Source organism: Notolepis coatsorum, assembly GCF_963971535.1.
Source record: "Notolepis coatsorum genome assembly, chromosome: 17".
NCBI classification, from domain to species: domain Eukaryota; kingdom Metazoa; phylum Chordata; class Actinopteri; order Aulopiformes; family Paralepididae; genus Notolepis; species Notolepis coatsorum.
Genome location: NC_140181.1, coordinates 44,987,968 through 45,008,782, shown reverse-complemented (window position 1 = coordinate 45,008,782; position 20,815 = coordinate 44,987,968). Strand labels below are relative to the sequence as shown.

At 42.5% G+C, this 20,815-nt stretch overlaps 1 protein-coding gene across 3 annotated transcripts in view; it reads right to left on the bottom strand.

Annotated features, from left to right (window-relative positions):
• mtor (mechanistic target of rapamycin kinase) overlaps window positions 1-20,815 on the bottom strand; it is a 368,371-nt gene that overhangs the window by 340,960 nt on the left and 6,596 nt on the right. For all 3 annotated transcript variants that reach the window (XM_084334134.1, XM_084334136.1, XM_084334135.1), the window contains exons 5-7: window positions 12,421-12,621; window positions 6,654-6,788; window positions 4,076-4,351 (exon numbers count right to left, since the gene is read on the bottom strand). In XM_084334134.1, the coding sequence (XP_084190260.1) occupies window positions 4,076-4,351; window positions 6,654-6,788; window positions 12,421-12,621 (612 nt within the window). The remainder of the gene's footprint in view (window positions 1-4,075; window positions 4,352-6,653; window positions 6,789-12,420; window positions 12,622-20,815) is intronic.

Below are 20,815 nucleotides of genomic sequence, written 5' to 3'. Positions count from 1 at the left end.
AGCTTACTTACAGTGGTCAGAGTTCTGGCCGGGTTTTAAGCAAACCGGGAAGCTTTAGACAGGCAGTGAACATTGTTACTCAGCTGATAGAGTTGTACCCTTCCTGATGACTTGTCGTACAGAACTTGTAAGTCGCTTTGGATAAAAGCGTCAGCTAAATGACTAAATGTAATATAAATGCAGAGAAGAGGGTCATGAAACCAAAAGAGTTTTATTCTATATCACAACATGCAGGCAAATGGTTACCCACCTCCAACAAAAAACCACGGTCCTCCAAATTTTTTTACCGGAACTGGCTCTCCAGCGCATAGTAATACACTGGCTTTTTTCCAAGAAATAAAATAGTGCCAAGTGATAGAATCAGAAATGCTAGAGGGCCGTGGTTTTGTGTTAGAAATAGCGGTAACCATTTTGCCTGCATATTGTGGTGTGGGTTAAAACGTTTTGGTTTTGTGACCCGGTTTGCTTCCAGGTTCACTCGGAACCCAGCCAGAACTGAGACCACAGGACTCGGTGAGTAAGCGAATAGCTTTGCATCAACTACACTCCTGGCAAGTATTCCATACAATTTAGGGCTAGATCCACAAAGAATGGATTGCACGGTGCTAATTGCACCCTTACTTACAAGTCATTATGAATTGAAAATGGGGGACCCTGATGTAAACAAGACTAAAGTCTTTTTCTGGTCTGTATTGTACCCATTCTGCAATCTGTTAATTGATTGATTGAATGAAAATTTTATTATAACTAGGGCTGTCAGTTTATCGCGTTAATTAGATTAATTAATTACACAGCAAATTATCGCGTTATGAAAATTAACTCAATTTATTACAAAAAATTCTTTTTTTTTATAATATTTCTTTTGTATCTCATTCATTCCATAAGAATGTAGAATACACGTTTACAGACTTTTTTTTTTAATATGGTCCATTTGCATGTTCTTGGTATCTGATTCTAGGGACATCTATGAATCTCAGGGAATGTATTCCCAGTGTCAGAAATACTGTAAAGAATGGATTGCACGGTGCAATTGCACCCTTACTTACAATTCATTATGAATTGAAAATGGGGGACCCTGATGTAAACAAGACGAAAGTCTTTCTCTGGTCTGCATCCCCTTAAAGGGGAGATGAAGCATAGCGATAAACACATAGTCATAGCATCAAATTAGTATTTCGATAAACCACAGAAAAAAATCACGTTATAAAAATAAGGCGTTTCTAAGAAAAAACTATTTGTAATGTCCATTTATGTAGCATTTATGAACATGTGCGGCGCCATTTTGTTGCTGACGTCACGGTGTTGGTTTGGTGTATACACTGTGGGTTAGCTGCCTAGTAAACATGGACTGTCGGGTCAGTCAAATGTTGCCTACCAAACAATGGGACCGCAGTGGTTCTTTTTGTATTGCTCCTGGCTGTTCAAACTAATTTTACCGTGTGAAAGAGAGAAAAGTTGGTTAATTTCCACAAACTACCAGTGAAAAAAACAATGTTATTGGCACGTTGGCTCAGGCTGGCTGCACTCAGGCGGCGCGATCAGCCTGTTGGACAGGGAATGAAGATCTCCAGCGAACACTTCATTGCCTCGGATTATGTTGTTGGGGGTGGAAGGTTTGTCCAGAAGACAACTAATCAGCTGAAGCCTGATGCGGTTCCCTCGGTCTTCGACAGACAGACCGGCGCAGGCTCCCGGGAGCGATGGCTAGCTAGTTAGCACCAGCCGGGGACCGGCGTTAGCTCCCGCCTCTCTTGGCTTAACGTTGAAAATAGATATAAAAATGTCTTTTAATATACTTGTGCTGTTCAAGTTGGTCATGAGCAGTAAAACTCCTGTTTTTATACATAATCAGATTGTTTTTAGTAATACTGTGCACGAGCATTACACTAGAGGTTCCAGTAGTGGGCAGCTTGAATTGCCAGGTCCTAGAACCAGCGCTTTGGGGAGATCTTTTATTTTTAGAGCATTAACTCTGTGGAATGGCCTGCCTCGGAACCTCTGCTGCATTTACAGTAGATTCACTTTTAAAAAGAATCTTAAATTGTTTTTAAATTGTTTTTAACACTGTAAAGTAATTTTTTGTTTTTGTTTTACACTAATGTAATTTTAGCTATATTAATTGTTACAGTAGGTTCATTATGCATTGTGTGTACTGACTTTTAATAATTTAGTTTTTTGCAATAGTGATTGTTTTTGTGTTTTTTTGTGTGTGGACCCCAGGAAGACTAGCTGGTTGCTATCGCACCAGCTAATGGGGATCCCTAATAAAATAAAATAAAATAAAAATCAAATCAAACAAACTAGGGTCACATTGTTCACTGCTTCATCTACACTTTAACACAATCCCGCCCAAGCACGGATATCTCCGTGATTCGATTCCACCCGTTGTGGACAGAAGCACGGACATGTCCGTGGGAAGGTTGTTTTGGCTTTATTCCATTTTAATAACCTATTCAAGATCGCAGAGCGGCACTGCAGATTTACCCTACTCTTTGAATTCGCCAACGTGCATTACCGGCCAGATCCTGTTAGGGGCGCTGTCGCAATAATGGAGTGTGCCCTGTGGCTGAACGGTGGACTTTTTTTTTTTTACTTTCAATTGAGTTTTCAGTTAGCTCGATTCTGGATGTGCAGCCTGTAGCTTGGATTACGTTTTGGATCGCAGATTTCACTATGCAATAAGAGGATTTATCCTCAGCCAATGGACATATCGATCTACCAGATGGCGATCGATAACGGGGAAATGCTCGGGGGGATGCTCGCTGTAAGATCTTTTTCGCGTAAAGTACATCCCGATCGGGCCTTGTTTTGATAGCCATCCATCCGATCAATGAATGAGGCTAATGAGGCTAACGCGGTTATTGGTAATCAATAATCAGAAACAACGTCCCCCGCCCCCCACCTTTCATGCATACATGCTTGAGGATCGTGCCGATCATATGCAGTTTGAGTTATTTCTGTAGCATATGTATAACGGAAATGCCATTGGATATAACGGTAGTAGCTATTAGCCCTTTATCTCGCCTTCCAGGAAATATCCTAGCCAAAATCCCGTATAACGCTTATATTCACAGCACTATAAAATGAGAACGTATTGATGAAAAAATGTATTCTTTAAGCCATTTTGAAGGGACGGTTTATGGTCTCAATTGACAATGAGAATGGACAGATAACAATACTATAAAGTATAGATTTAGCTCTACAAACAGCCCCACGTCTGTTTACATTTGCCGGTCCTCTAGAGATTTATTAGACGCATCCCAATGGCCCAGAATGTGTTAACAGTGTGTATTGAGCCGTACTGTATTGTACCCATTCTGCAATCTGTTAATAACATTTTAATTCAATCAATCAATCTGCGCGGTGATTTATTGAATGAAAATTTTATTTTGAGTAAATTGTAATGAACCAAATGAGAATATCAATAAATATTTTTTTTATCTTTGACTGTGAATAACACCATGCTCAAATTGACCAGACCTGAAAAATCTAAGCAAATTAATAGATGGAAGATGATTAAACAGAAGGTTTTGTAGATACAGTACTGAATTCTGCCATCCGGACACATGCAATTTGAAATATGATTATAGAATATAGAATATCAGGCATAAAATGGTTATGCGATTAAAATGTGATTAATTAGATTAATTAATTACAAATCCTGTAATTAATTCGATACATTTTTTTTATCGCCTGACAGCACTAATTATAACATATTGCAGAATGGGTACAATACAGTATGGCTCAATACACACAAATGTTAAGGGGATGCAGACCAGAGAAAGACTTTCGTCTTGTTTACATCAGGGTCCCCCATTTTCAATTCATAATGAATTGTAAGTAAGGGTGCAATTAGCACCGTGCAATCCATTCTTTGTGGATCTAGCCCTTAGTGTCCAAAAGATTTCAGAAACATTTCCTAAATACTCCTTTAACAAGCCAGTCAATGAAAGAGTAAGTAGACGCATATACACAGTCTTTATGAGGTGCTGGTATTGGCGGCAAGGTTCAAATAAGAGGGAAGACTGACTGTCTTCATCGGGCAGTCCCACTACCACTCATCCCACTAGTGTACCTCGTCGAAACGCTCCTCCATCAGCTCGCGACAGTAGCGGCTCTCCACCAGCGAGGTCTTGGCGGGGGCGGGTGTGGCACCAAAGCTGAGGAAGCCCTGTGGCGTACTGTAGCCGAGCAGGCCGAGCAGTGCGTTGGACTGCTGCGGCTGGACCGACTGGAAGCTGGTGAAGGGCGTGATGTGGCGCGGCTTGGTGCCGAAGCCCATCAGCTCCTTGCAGTACTTGTCGTGGACCAGCTGCTGCTGCGTGATCTCCTCCATCTCCTCGCGCATCCGCTAGAAAAGTGGGGTGAAGAAGGTCAATTCATCCAAGGATTATTTGATCAATTCATCCATGCATCTTAATCTGATCTGACCCGCTCAAATTATAGACTTACACTTAAAGAGTTTAGTCGGTATGTCTGCCTTTTGTTTTGATTCACCAGCTTCCTGGAATGTTCTACAGCTCACTCTCAAAATCAATACCCTGTGGACAATTTAAGAACATGATCATAAACCTTCCTACCTTAGTATGTAACTGTTTTTAATTTAAGAACATGATCACAAACATCCCTACCTCAGTGTGTAACTGTTTTTAATTTAGGAACATGATCATAAACCTTCCTACCTTAGTATGTAACTGTTTGTAATTTAAAACATGATCACAAACTATTTTTGTCCCATTTATGCAATTTATGTATTATGATCCGTTTGAAATAGTAATTTCGACTGTATTGCAAATGAGGGTAAAACCTCAGCACTTGCCCACCCAAGATTTGTCCTCACTATGTATGGAGATTCAAATTGGTGACCTTTAGGTAAAAAACCTGCTTCTCTAACCTCAAGGCTACCGTTGCCCCCCTAATATCTTTGAGGTGATGGATCAATCCTGAAAATGTATTCTCACTTGGGTGCCACCGGTGCCATCTGTGGGCGGTTGTGATTAGGGATGCACCAATACTGGTATTGGATATCGGTCCGATAACAGGCTAAAATAGAATATCGGTATCTGATAATTTTCCAGATACTAAGTCCAATACCAAGAAACGAACACAACAAAAGCAAAGGGCCTCTCCTCTGTCCTGATTATTTTGGACCTGTCGGCACCCTTCGACATGGTCAACCATCAGATCCTCCGTGCATCCCTCGCAGGAATGGGAGTGACTGGCTCTCCGCTGGCATGGCTGACATCCTACCTCGACAGGTGTCCCGCAGGGTTCGGTCCTTAGACCTGTCCTCTTCTCGCTCTACACGAAATCTCTGGGTAACATTATCACGTCGCATGCCTTCTCGTATCATTGTTATGCCGATGATACTCAACTCTTCCTCTCCTTCCCTCCCTCAGATATCCACGTCTCTGAGCGGATCTCGGCCCGTCTGTCCGACATCTCCGCCTGGATGCCGACCAACCACCTCAAACTGAACCTAAGCAAAACAGAATTGCTCCACCTGCCGGCCAAATCCTCCCACCTGACCTGACGACCTTTCCATCACAGTCGAGAATGCAGCTGTGACCGCATCCCCGACCGCCAAGAACCTTGGTGTTGTCCTCAACGACCAGTCGAACTTCTCCGCTCACATGGCAGCGACAACCACAACCTGCAAATTCTTCCTGAGCAACGTCAGAAGGATCCGCCCCTTCCTGACAAAAGAAGCCACCCAACTCCTCGTACAATCAACAGTCATCTCCCGCCTCGACTACTGCAACGCACTGCTTGCTGGCCTCCCGGCCACTGCCACCAAGCCTCTTCAACTCATTCAGAACACAGCGGCCCGCCTGATCTCAAACCTACCGAAGTCGGCCCATGTCACCCCATTTCTTAGGGACCTGCACTGGCTCCCCATTGCTGCACGAATCCGCTTCAAGGCCCTCAACCTGGCATACCGTGCGGCAAAGGGAACCGCTCCCGTCTACCTCCTGTCAATGGTCTCTAACTACACACCCTCAAGACCCCTACGCTCTGCATCTTCTGGCCGTCTCAGACCCACTCCTATCAGAGCTCCGGGAGGGTCATCAAGGAGAACCTGCCTTTTCTCAGTCCTTGCCCCACAATGGTGGAATGAACTACCAACCCCAGTTAGGACAGGCGAAACCCGTCCAATCTTTCGCCATCGACTAAAGACGCACTTCAACCATTATCTGAAATGAAAAAAGAAAAAGAAAAAAAATCTAACCCTAACTAACCTTACTGTCATGCACTTGTTCTAATAAACTAACCTACACTGTAGCACTCAACACTTTGATGAACATTGTTACTCAGCTGATAGAGTTGTGCCCTTCCTGCTGACTTGTCGTACAGAACTTGTAAGTCGCTTTGGATAAAAGCGTCAGCTAAATGACAAAATGAAAATGTAAATGTAACATGCCAGAAATCAAAGCAAAGTGACTTGATTTGCTGCATTTAATTGACATGTTAACTCTCCCTAATGGAGAAGATTTTATCTTATCAAGATTATTTGTCCAATGACCCCAAAATGACAGGGTCGGATCAGTACTCGGTATCGGCCGATACCCAAAGCCCAGGTATCAGTATCGGGACTGAAAAAGTCAGATCGGTCATCGGTGCATCCCTAGTTGTGATTGTTTGAGGTGTCTCACCTCTCCCTCCATGCTGCTGATGCGGACCAGCTCGTTGAGGATGAGGAGGGCACCGTGGACCCTGTCATCACGGTTCATGCCCTTCTCTTTGGCCAAGGTCTCGTCGAAGCCTTTCTCTGCCTCCTCAAACGTTTGCTGTTAAAAGAACAAAGGTTACAAATACACTTTCCATCAATATAAAGTGCTTCAAGCTTAAACATTTTATTTTTTTATTTAAAAAAAATATATATACCAAAACCACAGGATTCCAGTTTTACATTTTTATCTGGATTTAAACATGATACGGCCCTTAACACATTGGGTGCCACGCCCCCTTCCGGGAAGTGCATAGTGAAGGAAATATAGGTTTTTCAAGGTGTATATAGTGTTAAATATTGGTGGATGACAGCATCTACTTATAGCCAGGTCAGAGAGGTAGATGTGGTGGAGGAGGCGGTCAGAGAGAATCAGTGTGGTAGCAGCAAGCAGGGTGTGTGTGCATGCCCAGGGTCGTTCAGCAGGTCCATAATCAAAACATTGCACTGAGATAATATCAACATTGCCGCTGCCATAGAGATTTGGGTCAAAAGACAGCGTGTCACATAGAATATTATAATGTGGAGTTCCTTCCGGGTGTAAGTTAGAACCGGACGCAAGGTTGATACGAGCAGACGTGGACAGAGAGACAGAGCACTAACTAGAGCAGTGGTTCCCAAACTGTGGTGCGCGCACCCCTTGTGGTGCGCAAGCTACCTCTAGGTGGTGCGTGACATGAAAAGGCTAATGGCGTTATTTTACTAATAAATATATAACTAATATACATTATTTCAAATGGGGATTTTCACTGTGTAAATCATGAAATTCAAGAAACGTTTTAATAAAAAACTTACGTTTTAATAATAATAATAATAAACAATGTCTCGGGCGAGGTGCGCTTCGTCTGTGCTGATGCGCTCCGCTCTGCCTGGAATCGGTCTCCTCAGGTCTCCTATATGCGGGCTTAACAGCGGGCCGATGACAGTAGCGAGCGCAAGCCAGTGCGCGAGCCAGTGCATTAATAACTTCCTGCCAAAAGCGCGGGACCAGCGCAGGATTGTGGCACTTACAACATACAGAGCTGGCTAAAAACAGGGAAACTGTCAGGTGAATCTAAAGTCAATCAAAGTAATGAAAGAGGACAGGAGGAATTGGAGGCGAGAGCAGCGTTAGAGTGGAGACAGAGAGTGATGATGACAGCTGGAGCACAGACACAACAGCCCAGCCCTCCACCAAGAAAACAGGGTAATAATGACAACGATTATGATATGTGTGTAGTGTTCTGATAACGACTATTGGTGAAGCGATGTCGAGATTCATTTGGTTTGGCAGCGAGAGCTAGATTTGCGAGAAGCATGCAGCCGCAGAGCACACAGTTGTGCGCGCACAGTGCAATACTCCAATTCAGCCATTGGCAATTCAGCTGTTGGGTGGGGCGCGCTGCTGAGCTTCCCCAGACCGGGATGAGAGCGCCGCTGGCTCTGCGGCTCTGCAGTTGCATACTATTGGTATGTGCTTCGTTGGGACTGGGAGGCGGAGATATAATAGTCATCACGCAACGTTTATATTTCACGATAATGTTGCCGTCTCTCTCTGCCAAATTTCTCAGTTATTCGCTTGATATAATTAATACAAATGTCCAATATAACGGAATTCGTTAGCTCATAAAAATGTGATTATAACACACTGTTGTTTATTAATGTCGGCTGACTGCCCACAGACACCTATTTGATTTAAAGTCAGCAGCAGCACGGAGTCTCGGGACTTATTTATTTATAATTTTTTATGTTTGCATTGGGGGGTGCGAGAGCTAGGTCGGCAGGTGACAGGGGGTGCGCGGCCAAAAAAGTTTGGGAACCGCTGAACTAGAGGGTGGTGGTGGGAGGGGCCTCCCCCCCCCTCTCCTATGCCTTGAGGAGGCTAGCGTCGGCTAACAAAGAAGTGTTTTGGCTAACGACGAGGCCTCAACCACCACTGGACTAAAAGCAGAAGAGACGATAGAATAATTAATTTAGTTTTCCTTTCAAAGACTTGTCAAGGACAATACAGCACGGTTTCCCATCTTGTACGAGGTTTTGTTTATGGAATAAACAACGTTTGTCGAAGAAAGGTATCACGCTGTCAGTGTCGTTTCTTCTGACTATGGATGTACTAACAAGGGGTTGATACAGTGTGTGACAGCTGTTGAGAGATCCAAGTAAAATTACACAACGCGGAGGCCGGTCACGGAACAGCAGGTGATGAGTGAATTAAATGAGTAAAGGCTGGAAACACTGTTATCTAACAATAGGCTCATGCCACCCATTAAACCAATGTAATCCGTCACCTTGCTTGTAGAGCTAAATCTATATTCTATATTATAGCCATGGATTCAATACTATAGTCATTTGACACTGAGTTCCTTCCGGTCAAGATGCAAAACATTTATAATTTTTCCATCCATGCGTTCCCGTTTTATACCGTGGTGAATATGAGTGTTATTTCGGAATGATCTGGGCCAATTCCTGAGAGGCTGGTTATAAGCCGCAACCAGGGCTTGACGTTAACTTTTTGGCTCACTAGCCACTGTGGCTAGTGGTTTTCCAAAGTCACTAGCCACTCAGCATTTTCACTAGCCCTGGGCAGGTAGGCAGGTGTCAACGTCAAGCCCTGGCCGCAACGTATATTATAGTAAATGCATTGGTGTTTTGTCCCTACACACGCTACTTTAAACAAATCAAATGCATATGATCGGTATTATGTTCCATCATGAATGCATGAAAGGGGGGGGGGGTTGTTTTTCGATGCTTTGATCGTCACCAACGGAATACGTTATGGAGTAGCATTACACACATACGCTCAGATCGCAATGAAAACATTATTGGATCAACGCAAGATTGATACCATAGCCCTTACCTTGACTAGGATGTACCCCGAAAAGAATATTCCAATTATCTGATCGCCATTCCAAGTATTGATGTCCATCGTTCCGCCAACAGAATCCAACACAGAATCCACCACGGGAGTAATTGTTTCTTCTCAATCCGAGCAATAGAACCGCTACACTTGTCCGACTAAGAATAGTCCGCCCGGACCTATACCATCGACGCACAGCCAAAGACTCAGCGTTTCAAAGGATGTGCAATACCGGCCGCATACCACCAGGCGGCGGCATTGGACTTTTGTGATCTCAGACTAATTTCCTATGATAACAGCAGGCTCCCTGGATGGAATAGGGTATTAAAATCGAAAAGAAAATGTAAACGATCCAGAAACGTGTTAACCAGTGATTGGCACTCAACGGTCGGCTGTCAGAAACGTGTAAATCAGTGAATGGCACTGGAAGTGTTAAGGTACCGAGTAAATTTCATGAACCTAGAACCTATGAAACCCATTCAGAACCTCATGTATTTTGTATGTGTATATCTGTGAGGCAGTGGAGGTTTCTCTATGACAACACGTGAAACACAAATTCACTCATAATTCATAATTATTATTAATTTACATAATATATATATATATATATATATATATATATATATATATATATATATATATATATATATATTATTATTATTATTTTTTATTATTATTATTTTTTTTATTATTAGAAATGTTTTCCTCTGTAAAAAATGCCAGTGAATAATTTCTTCTTCAAAAATGGCCAAAATTGACAGCTCTGAGCAGGCCTGCACTGCAGTAATGACTGCAGTAAATATGCGTGCAGATGGCTGCACAGGTTGACCCAGGATTAAATAAATAATAAATAATAGCCAATCAAAATAGGCTATTAACGTCATCTAAGCACGGTCTGTGCATTTAAACTCTTGCCATTGAATGGGGGATTGAATGATTGACAACCTTCAAATCCAATCAGAGATTGGAAAGCTGCAGTTCCGTAGGTTAGGTTTAGCTGGGGCCAATCTCAAGTTTCTCAAGTTTCTTTATTAGTTGTCATACAGAAGTACAGAATACTTTTATACGAAATGTAACAGAAAGAAGCATTTTGTATAAAAGTATTCTGTAATTCTGTATGACAACTAATAAAGAAACTTGAGAAACTTGAGATTGGCCCCAGCTAAACCTAACCTACGGAACTGCAGCTGGACTGTTTTGACTGTGTAGGCACTAGGCAGCATTGAAAGAGATCGCTAGTAGTTTAGTAAGCTGTACAGCTGTAACAACTCAGTAGGGCAGGCTAAATTAAACTTTGCGCCAACATTAGTACCGAAGTATAAACCAGCAACTGAGCAACATGAAGAAGTGGATTTATGCATCTGGATCAGAAAAAAGTAAGTTGTAGTGTTTATAAAACGAAAGCCTGCTTAGCCTGGACGCTAACGTGAGCTAACGTTAGCCAGCCGAATTGTTTAGAGAACAATATGTGTCCGTAACAGTAGTGTAGTTCTAACTTCACTCGGGAGACAAAAGCCAAACATCAATTTGATGCAACAAGCTGGCTCGCGATGCACATGGCTATTGTTTACATTTTCCATGGGATTAACGCACGCGGCTCGACTCGGACTCGTCACATGGAGAAGCTGCACTATTCAACGAAAGATGAGATTGATTGATTGATTGATTGATTGAAAGATCGATTGAGATACCGTCTTTATGGGTAAGTGTCTTGGCTTTGTCAGTTTGTGTAACGTTACTGTAACACTCCTCCTCCTCTCTCCTCTCCTCTCCCTCTCCTTAATCAGAGTTTCCAACGCTATAGGTCTATATGACAGGCGTTGTACTCTTAAACAGTAATGTATATTTGTAGATCTGGTATGTCATAAATGTCTGGATGTAGTAGTACTGTCTATATCTCTGTATGTCATATATAGATGTAGCAGTACTGTCTATCTGTATGTCATGTTATGATGAATTGAAAATGGGGGACCCTGATGTAAACAAGACGAAAGTCTTTCTCTGGTCTGCATCCCCTTAACAATTGTGTGTATTGAGCCATACTGTATTGTACCCATTCTGCAATCTGTTAAATAAAGTTTTCATTCATTCATTCATTCATTCATTCATTGTCCTTGTGTTACATAAAACCCATCTGTGGCCTCGTGCAGAGGAAGGTGGTAAATACATGTTAAGATATTCCAATGTACAGTTTTGCATACCATTGACTCAGAATGGTCTGTTTTATTGAAATCGTCACAGCAGTATAGTTTGTTTATACTTCAGAAGTATGATATTTAAACATGGTCCCCAAAATGAATGGAAGCGAATGAGGAGCCTGACACCTGGGAGGAATGGGGGTGTTGCAGCGTTGGGGATGTTTAAAAAATATAATTTAATATATAATATAATATAATAATTTGTGCTTCACCTAAAAATTTGGTCAGCAGCCTCCACTGCTGTGAGGACCCCAGGAAGAATAGTCAACACGTTGATGATGACTAATGGGGATCCTAATAAACATAAACAAGGTATCTCTTTTCTTGTCTGGCTCTGGAGAAGACGATAAGTGCATTTCCCATAATGTTGGCTTTACACTAACCACATTTCCTGTGAGCCACCACTAGGGCCAGAGCTGCTAACCGTGAGTGATGGGCCGTTCTAGCCCAAAGCAGCCAAGTCTAGTGGCACGGCTGCATTCAATGAATTTCCAGTGTAGAGGAGCGTATTCAGCCACGAGGTACTGCATACGCTCCTCTACATTGGAAATTAATTGAATGTCGCCACGCTGCTAGACTTGGCTGCTTTGGGTGAGAACAGCCCACCTCTGAGTTACCGGTTGAGTGAGGTAGTGACATCTTAAGTTTTAAGGCCTTACTTTGTACCACTGTGGTTTCTGCATCTCCTTTGTCTCTCTCTGCGTGGTGAGGATGAGGCAGGCTCGGAGCGCAGACACGGCCCCTTCCCGGATGGCCTGCTTTGGGTCCCACACCGCGTAGAAGATGTTGTCGAAGAAGGGCTGGACTTGCTGGAAGAAGAAGGTGGGTGCGCTCACGGCCAGCTCCCTCAACACCAGCACCTGCAGGGAAGAGAGGTTGTTACTCTTTAGGAGCCCTTTCCTTCCTGAAGTTTGTATTAGAGTAGGGCCGCTCCATTATGGCAATAGTCATGATCATGATTATTTAACACCATTACTCATTGACTTTGGAAACATCATGCATATATTCAACTTAAAAAGAAAAACTAAAATAAAGTGTGGATTTCCTTTAAATATAATTAAACTGGAAAAACTCAAACATGACCTGGCTCAGAGGCTTGACCTCACTTAAAAACATGACCCGTCTTAAAAACATGACCTGGCTCAAAAACATGACCTGGCTCAAAGACTTGGCCTGGCTTATAAACATGACATGACTTAACACTTTGAGTGCCAGCCACGAGTTATGCCGTTATTTCATGCCAACCGTTGAGTGCCAGGCAACGAGAAAACTCGTTTTTAATCGTTTTTAATAGTTATTTTTTTTATTAGCGATTTCCATTCATATTTCATCAATCTAGCCTCACGTTACCACTGGAACTCTCTCTGAGCTCGAATTGGGAAAATACCGCCCCCTATCGTCTCCCGGTTGGTAATGCATCCTTTGGATTGGACTGAATGAAAACGCATGGGGAAAATAAAGTCCGGATTCCACATTTTACTTGTCAGGCATGTAATCCGAGCCTACTGCAGTCATCGCCGACCCTCAGAGGAGCGTGGATTATGTGTTTCGACCACCCAGCGTTAGGGATGGGAATTGATAAGATTTTATCGATCCAATTCCATTATCGATTCTGCTTATCGATCAGATTCTTTACCGATTCCCTTATCGATCCCTGATACATGTATAATTTAAATAAATACATTGGAAATGCAACAGAACTAAGCTGGTTAGAATAATAACATGCAACTTGACATTTCTGATCGTCATTTATTGTTGAGCCCCCATGTCAGAAAAATACAAAAACTGTAAAAAAAAATAATATATATATATACTTAAATAAAATAATGTATTTGAAATAATGTATTTGAGAACTATTTTACCATTTCTTTCACTATTTGGGCACTTTTACACAATTCCTGTGAGTCTATGAAACACCTCTGTAATTTTCTTTTTTTTTTATTCATTGTTTTGTATTTCTAATCAAGTACTCAAAAACAGCATTTTTCTACCTCAAGATCTTAAGTCGTTTTGAGGCTGGGCTCCAACCACTGTGTGGCCTGGTGCCAACTGCCACATCAACTGCCACATTATTATGCAGCTGAGAAATCTCTGACATCACAGATACCGGTATGCACATTTTCAGATGAGTCAGTTCAGTGAGGGTGAATATTGTGAGAGGAGAATTGGAAGAATGCGCCAATATGAGAATTAGAGACATAGATCCTATTAATATAAGGCCACATAGCTAGGAAACAATGCTAAACACTGAAAAATGCCATTTATAAGATAGTTCCCCTTTAACACTTTCAGAGCCCAAGCTTAACCTTGATTTACCGGTTGAATGCCCACCATCCACTTCAATGTTAGCGTTAAAAACGCCTAATCTATATTTTAAATTATGGCTATGTGTCTAATCTGCCAGTCGCTTATCAATGACTCGTTTTCCAATCAACATTGTCGAAGCGGATTGTTTTTTTATTGGTTCATTTTCGTTTTATAGCATTTTGAAAAGCCCTCGTTTTCAAAAAATATATAAATATTCCATGATAAAAGACGTAATTTTTCTGCCTATTTATGAATCGTTTTCTATTAAACGCTTGATTATCGATAGTATATGTGATTGTGTACGTATGCACGCTATATAGGCGATCTGAAAAATCGATTCTCTTATTTCCTGATCGCTCGCACAGCCACACACACATAGGGGAAAAGCTTATATCTCCGTGAAAACAGGTCTGATTATCCTAAGACTTGTCAAATAGATTCCTTACCTGAGATCAGATGTTATCCAAAAAGATTATTCCAATTCCTGATCGCCATTCCAAATATCGATCGTTTATTTTTTTATCCACTTTTTCTCCCATTTTCTTTATTTTTCTCCCATCCCAATTTCGTATCATCCAATTCAACCCTCCCCTGTCACGAACGCTGTTTCTTGCCTCCCACAAGCCGGCTGCAATGTGGACTAAGTCATACATAGCACAAGTCCCCTCCGGTACTTGAGGTAACAGCAGTCGCATCTTTTCACCTGCGCAGCTCGATCTTTCAGTGGCGAGGAGTAACGCGTGGGAGGCTCACACTGCCCCCGACACTTCCTGATTCTACTGCGCAGGCGCACCAACCGACCTGTAGGAGTCGCTGTCCACAACGCCCGATCCCCACCCATCAGTTTCCCACCCCCTAATACGGCCAATGTGTATTAGTATGAACGACCACAAATATCGATCGCTTTTATTGATCCAACGCTACATATGTATTCCACGCTGTTCTGAGGGTCCACAATGAATCCGATCGGCTCGGGTTACATGCCTGAGAAGTAAAATGTGGATTCCGGATTTTTCTTTTCTCATCCATTTTCATTGAGTCCATTCCAAAAGGCTGCATTACCATCTGGGAGACGATAGGGGGCGGTTTTTTCACATCTGAGCTCCTACAGGGGCTGCATACCAACGGGCGACGCGGTTGATGAAATATGAATTCAGATCGCTAATAAAAAAATAAGTCCCCGCTCGCCCCCACCCTACCTGAGCCCAGTCAGCTGTTATCTCTCTCTGTTGCGTGATTGGTGTGTCTGTATCAGCTTGGTTAGCTAACGTTAGCTAGCGTTAGCTCCGCGGCTAATCTTAGGTTACCCTGAATTAAATCAATGACTAGGTTCTAAAACATTGAAGTAGTTTTCAGTACTGCACATAGAAGCAGTCAAACAGCGGGAGCATTTCGGGAGCATATGACCAAAACAGAGGCAATTTCGAGCCCTTAAGGAATCAAATAGTCTGCTCTATGGCTGCATGCTAACGCTAACGTTATGCGCAACTGTAGGAAACACCTGGCAGCAATAAGAGGAATTGATAGTCACGGAGGCATGCGATTCCAGGAATCGGACAATTAGGAACCGGTTTTCGATTCCCATCCCTACCCAGCGTTGGATCAATAAACGCAATCGATATTTGGAATGGCGATCAGGAATTGAAATAATCTTTTTGGAGAACATCTGATCTGAGGTAAGGAATCTATTTTACCAGTCTTGGGATAATCAGAGCTTTTTCCACCTATATATCAGCGTGTCCCATATGTGTGTGTGTGGCTGTGAGTGTGTGTGTGCGATCAGGAAATAAGAAAATAGATTTTTCAGCCTGCTTCTATAGTGTGCATATTAGTACACATATACTATCGATAATCTAGCGTTTATTTGCAAACGATTCATAAATAGGCCGAAAAATTACAACGTGTTTTGTGTATTCCAGTAAAGGCCGATTCCTGCAGAATCACTTTTCTTTCTGGAAATTTCAAAAAACTAGCGTTTTTCAAAATGGTATAAAACGGAAATGAACTGATTAAAAAACAATCCGTTTCGACAATGTTGACTGCGAACAAGTCATTGATAAGCGACAGGCGTATTAGACACATAGCCATAATTTAAGTATAGTTTATGCGTTCGCAAATGTGATCGCTCTCTCATTGAATAGAGCCAGGGCTGTACGCTAAGCTTTTTCACTAGGGGCACACTTGCCCCTAAATGAGAAATTTAGGGGCACAGAATATTTTTTTAGAGGCACATTTTTAAATAACAATTTTACCATTATAGTGCAAAAAAATATGTTCCTCCTGCCTCATTACTGTGGTCCTTTTATTTAACATTTAAGTGCGTTTGTTTTCAGGGTTGTATCTTTTATAATGAACCAACTGAGAAAGTGTGTAAATCACTAATAGAACAAAAACAACAAACTATGTGTGCGTGCGCTTGTGTAGTGCTCCTTGAATGAGATCACCACAACACACACACACACACCATTGCATTAATCAGGAGGACAAGAAACTCTGCATACCTTTGTTTCACAATGAAAAGTGCTTTATAAATTAAATGAATTATTATTATTGTAAATAACCCCATGAAAGGTTTATTATTTTTATGTGTAATAATTACCCGCTTCATATTTGTGATGTTACTGGTTTCAGGGTGTGCCTAAAGTGATCAATGTGTTGGGCCATTTATAGAGATCTATGCCAATTAATGTTTTATGTATATCCGGGACTTTTCTTTTATAAGAATTGAGAGGCCTACTACGGTATTTGTTATGTCAAAATGCTAGCTATCTCCACTGTCTGTGTGTATACTCTGCTTTGGTCAAATCACATTCAGCATGCCCTCAGCAGGGTATCTGCGGCTCTGCAGATATACCCTACTCCCTCAGCTAGCCCCTTTCGCCAGGGGCTCGAATACGCATCGAATCAATGTTATAAGACATTGATATCAGGAGCTATCTGTAGCTACTGCTAGCCGGCTAGATAACGTTAAGACAACGCCTCAGTGAACTGTTTAGTTTAATGGGACATTTCGTTTTGAACAGTGAGCTAACGTGAGCTAACGAGCTAACGGAGGTATCATGCACTACTACTAGACTATTGCTGGAGCATTTGTTGATATCAGGAGCTATCAGTAGCTAGCCGGCTAGATACCGTTAGACAATGCCTCATGTATTAAACTAAAAGTGAATAGTTGACTGGGTCATTCTGTTTAAACAGTAATGATAGCTAGGTAGCTAACGTTAGCTCACGGTCGCATGCACCAGACTATAGCAGACTGCCGGAGGCAATAGGAGCCTCTTGTTTACACAGGTGCGGGAGGGGCAGTGGAGGAGGAGGAGGGGCCGTGCGCTGCTGCAGCTCTGTGTGCTTGAGAGAGAAGTCAGCAACAGCGAGTGAGATCTCCGCTAAGAATTGGATCATGTTTTTCGATCGGTTTTATATTTTATATATATTTATATTATTTATACTGAATATCGGCCGATACCGATCGCTGGCCGATCGATCGGGGCATCCCTAATTAATTTAGGAGTGAAATGCGAATGAAGGGTTGAAATCACTACTCGCAAGGTTGCCCCCAAATATTATTTACCACTCGCACGGGCCAAATTAAGGGGCAATTTGCGATCAGCCCCGAGAGAGTCGGCATTCAAGCGCTATTTTTAGCTCCTCCCCCCGGCATGGAAAGTGTTAAAGGCTAGCACCTGACTCAAAGGCTTGACCTGTCTTAAAAACATGACATGGCTCAAAGGATTGGCCTGACTTAAAAACATGACCTGGCTCAATGGATTGGCCTGACTTAAAAACATGACCTGGCTTAAAAACATGACCTGACTCAAAGGCTTGACCTGGCTTAAAAACATGACGTGGCTTAAAAACATGACCTGGCTCAAAAACAAGACAGTCGATTGAATATCTTGTTTTCATAATCGTTGGAAGCCAAAATCATAATTGAAAATAGAATGTGATGAATTGCCCAGCCCTATATTAGAGTACAATAGACATATTTTGATGTATGATGAGGTAAGAAAGTTACATAAATGAAATATGACCCCAAAATCCGGACTGGGCCTTTATGGTTCGGGGCCAACCACGTATATATACGTGTTTGGGAGCCGACCCAAACACGTATTATCTTGTCTTGCACAGTCTCTGGAGCGTAACAGTAAGAAGCATTTTGTATAAAAGTATTCTGTACTTCTGTATGACAACTATTAAAGAAACTTGAAACTTGACCCTTGAAGGCCAACCACATATACGTGTTAAACTCGTTTTTGCTTTTATTCCATTTTAATATCCCAGATGTTGTCACAGAGCTGTATTTTGGCTGGAAAGGGCATATTGGGACTCCGAAAGTGCAGTACCGGCCAGATCCTGGTATTGGCGCTGTCTCGAGAATGCAGTTTCCCCTGTTGCAGACCGGGTGTCACTTTTTTTTCGCTCCCCGTAGACTTTTCTGTTAGCCTAAAGCTATGGCTTCACCAGATTGCCTGGAATACTTTTTGCAACGCCGAATTCAGTATGCAGTAAAGGAATATAGCATCAGCCAATGGACATATCGATCTACCAGATGGAGATCAAATAACTGGGCATTTTTTTTCCCAATCCAACCGGCCACAGGTAAGAGCGATTTGACGTCAATTTCAGCCTGATCAGGCCTTGTTCTCATAGCCATCCATCCGGTCAGCGTATGTTGTTGCAATAACGAATGCCGTTATTGGTCATCATCAATAATCATAAACGACTTCCCCCGCCCCCCCCCCCCCTTTCATGCATTCATGGTGGAACATGATACCGATCATATGCATTTTGATTTTTAACTCTAGCTTGTGTAGGGCCGAAACGCCAATCGATTTAACGTTATTAGCTTAGCGCCCTGTAACTAGCTTTGCAGGAATTACCCCCGACCATTCCGATATAACGTTCATATTCACGACGCTATAAAACGGGAACGTATTGATGAAAAAATTATTTCTTTATGGTATATTGAAGGGAAGGTTTATACTGTCAATTGACAATGGACACATAGCAATAATATAAGATATAGATTTAGCTCTACAAACAACCTCACGCACAGTGAAAAGTTGTAATGAAAAGTTGGCCTCCTAGAGTGCAGGCCACGTGAGCGGATCGGCGCGGCCGAGAAATCCGCTCTTCGCTCTTTAAAGCTTGGTCCGCTCCGCTAATCGCTCATGTTGACCCCGCCCCCAAGTCGCTCTCCGCTCGCCTTGAATCGAGCGCTCCCCGCGCCAGATCGCTCGGCAGATTTAAATTTTTTTTTTTAGAGCATGGTGTAAATTAGCTCAAACTACAACAGTCTACACCCCCACCTCCTCGCTCACGTCAAAACCGCCCGCTCCGCGCCCGGCGCCGCTCACGCGCCGCTCACATGGCCTGCTAGAGTGGGGCCCGCCTAATCCCAATGGCCCCAAATGTGTTAACAGAAATGAGAAATAATATAGTGGGACGACAGTGGCTCAGGAGGTAGAGCGGTCATCTGGTAATAAAACTGCCTTTGTAATCCACCTGGATTCAAACCCAGATCAAAATATCTACCAGTCAGCCTGAGAGGAAAAACACCCCCCATGCCAAGGGATATATTAGGCTTCAGGTCAGGCTACTCTGCTACACATCGGTTACATAAAGCCACAAACGAACAAAGAGCTTTGCAGGTCTGGGAAAAGACAAGTCACATTTAAATTATAAAGCATCATACATTCTTGTGCATTTGTTTTATCAAATCTCAATTACCATGTAGAGGTATGGAGTGACATGTAGAGAAGCACCATACGCTGATTATGCATACAATACTACAGAAAAGAGTCATTAAGACAGTAAATAACATAGGATTTCAAAAACATACTAACACTTTTTTTTTTTTTATCTACTTTTTCTCCCCATTTTTCTATTTTTCTCCCGTCCCAATTTCGTATTATCCAATTCTTCCCTCCCCTGTCTCGAACGTTGTTAGACCATGCCTCCCACTGGTCGGCTGCAATGTGGACGAAGCCTTGCATCACGTGTCCCCTCCGGTACACGAGGAGGGAGCCGTCGCATCTTTTCACCTGCACAGCGCGATCTCTCAGTGGCGAGGAGTAACGTGTGGGAGGCTCACGCTGCCCCCGATACCTCCTGATTCTGCTGTACAGGCGCACCAACCGACCTGTAGGAGTCGCTGTCCACAACGTCCGATCCCCACCCACCGGCTTTCCCACCCCCTAATACTGCCAATTGTATTAGTATGAATGACCAGCCAAGCCGGAAGCAACGCCGAGAGCTGGGCTCGAACCCAGCATCTCCTGCGTTAGTGGCGAGTGCCTTGCCCACTGCGCCACTTAGCCGCCCTACTAACATACCGTTTTTAAAGACCCATGCTTAGAAGTTTATGCATTTGGAGGAATTTACGACTGCATAAATAATGTACAAAGCAAGAAACTACGTATTTACTTCCTGGAAACATAAAAAGATGGGAGGGAGGTAATGAATTAAAGGAACACGCCAACATTATGGGAAATATGCTTAGTTGCTTACAGTCTTCTCCAGAGTCAGACAGGAAGATAGATACCAATTTCCTCTCGGTGTGTTCAGTAGAAAGCTATCTGGCTGCAAGCTAGCCTAGCTTAGCACAAAAGTGCATGTTCCTTTAAGACTGCATAAATAATTTACTTCCTGGCAACATACAAAAAGATAAAAGGGGGTAATGAATTAAGAGGAAATGTTCATTCAAATAAATATATAAATAAATAAACTATATGTTCTTACCACCCT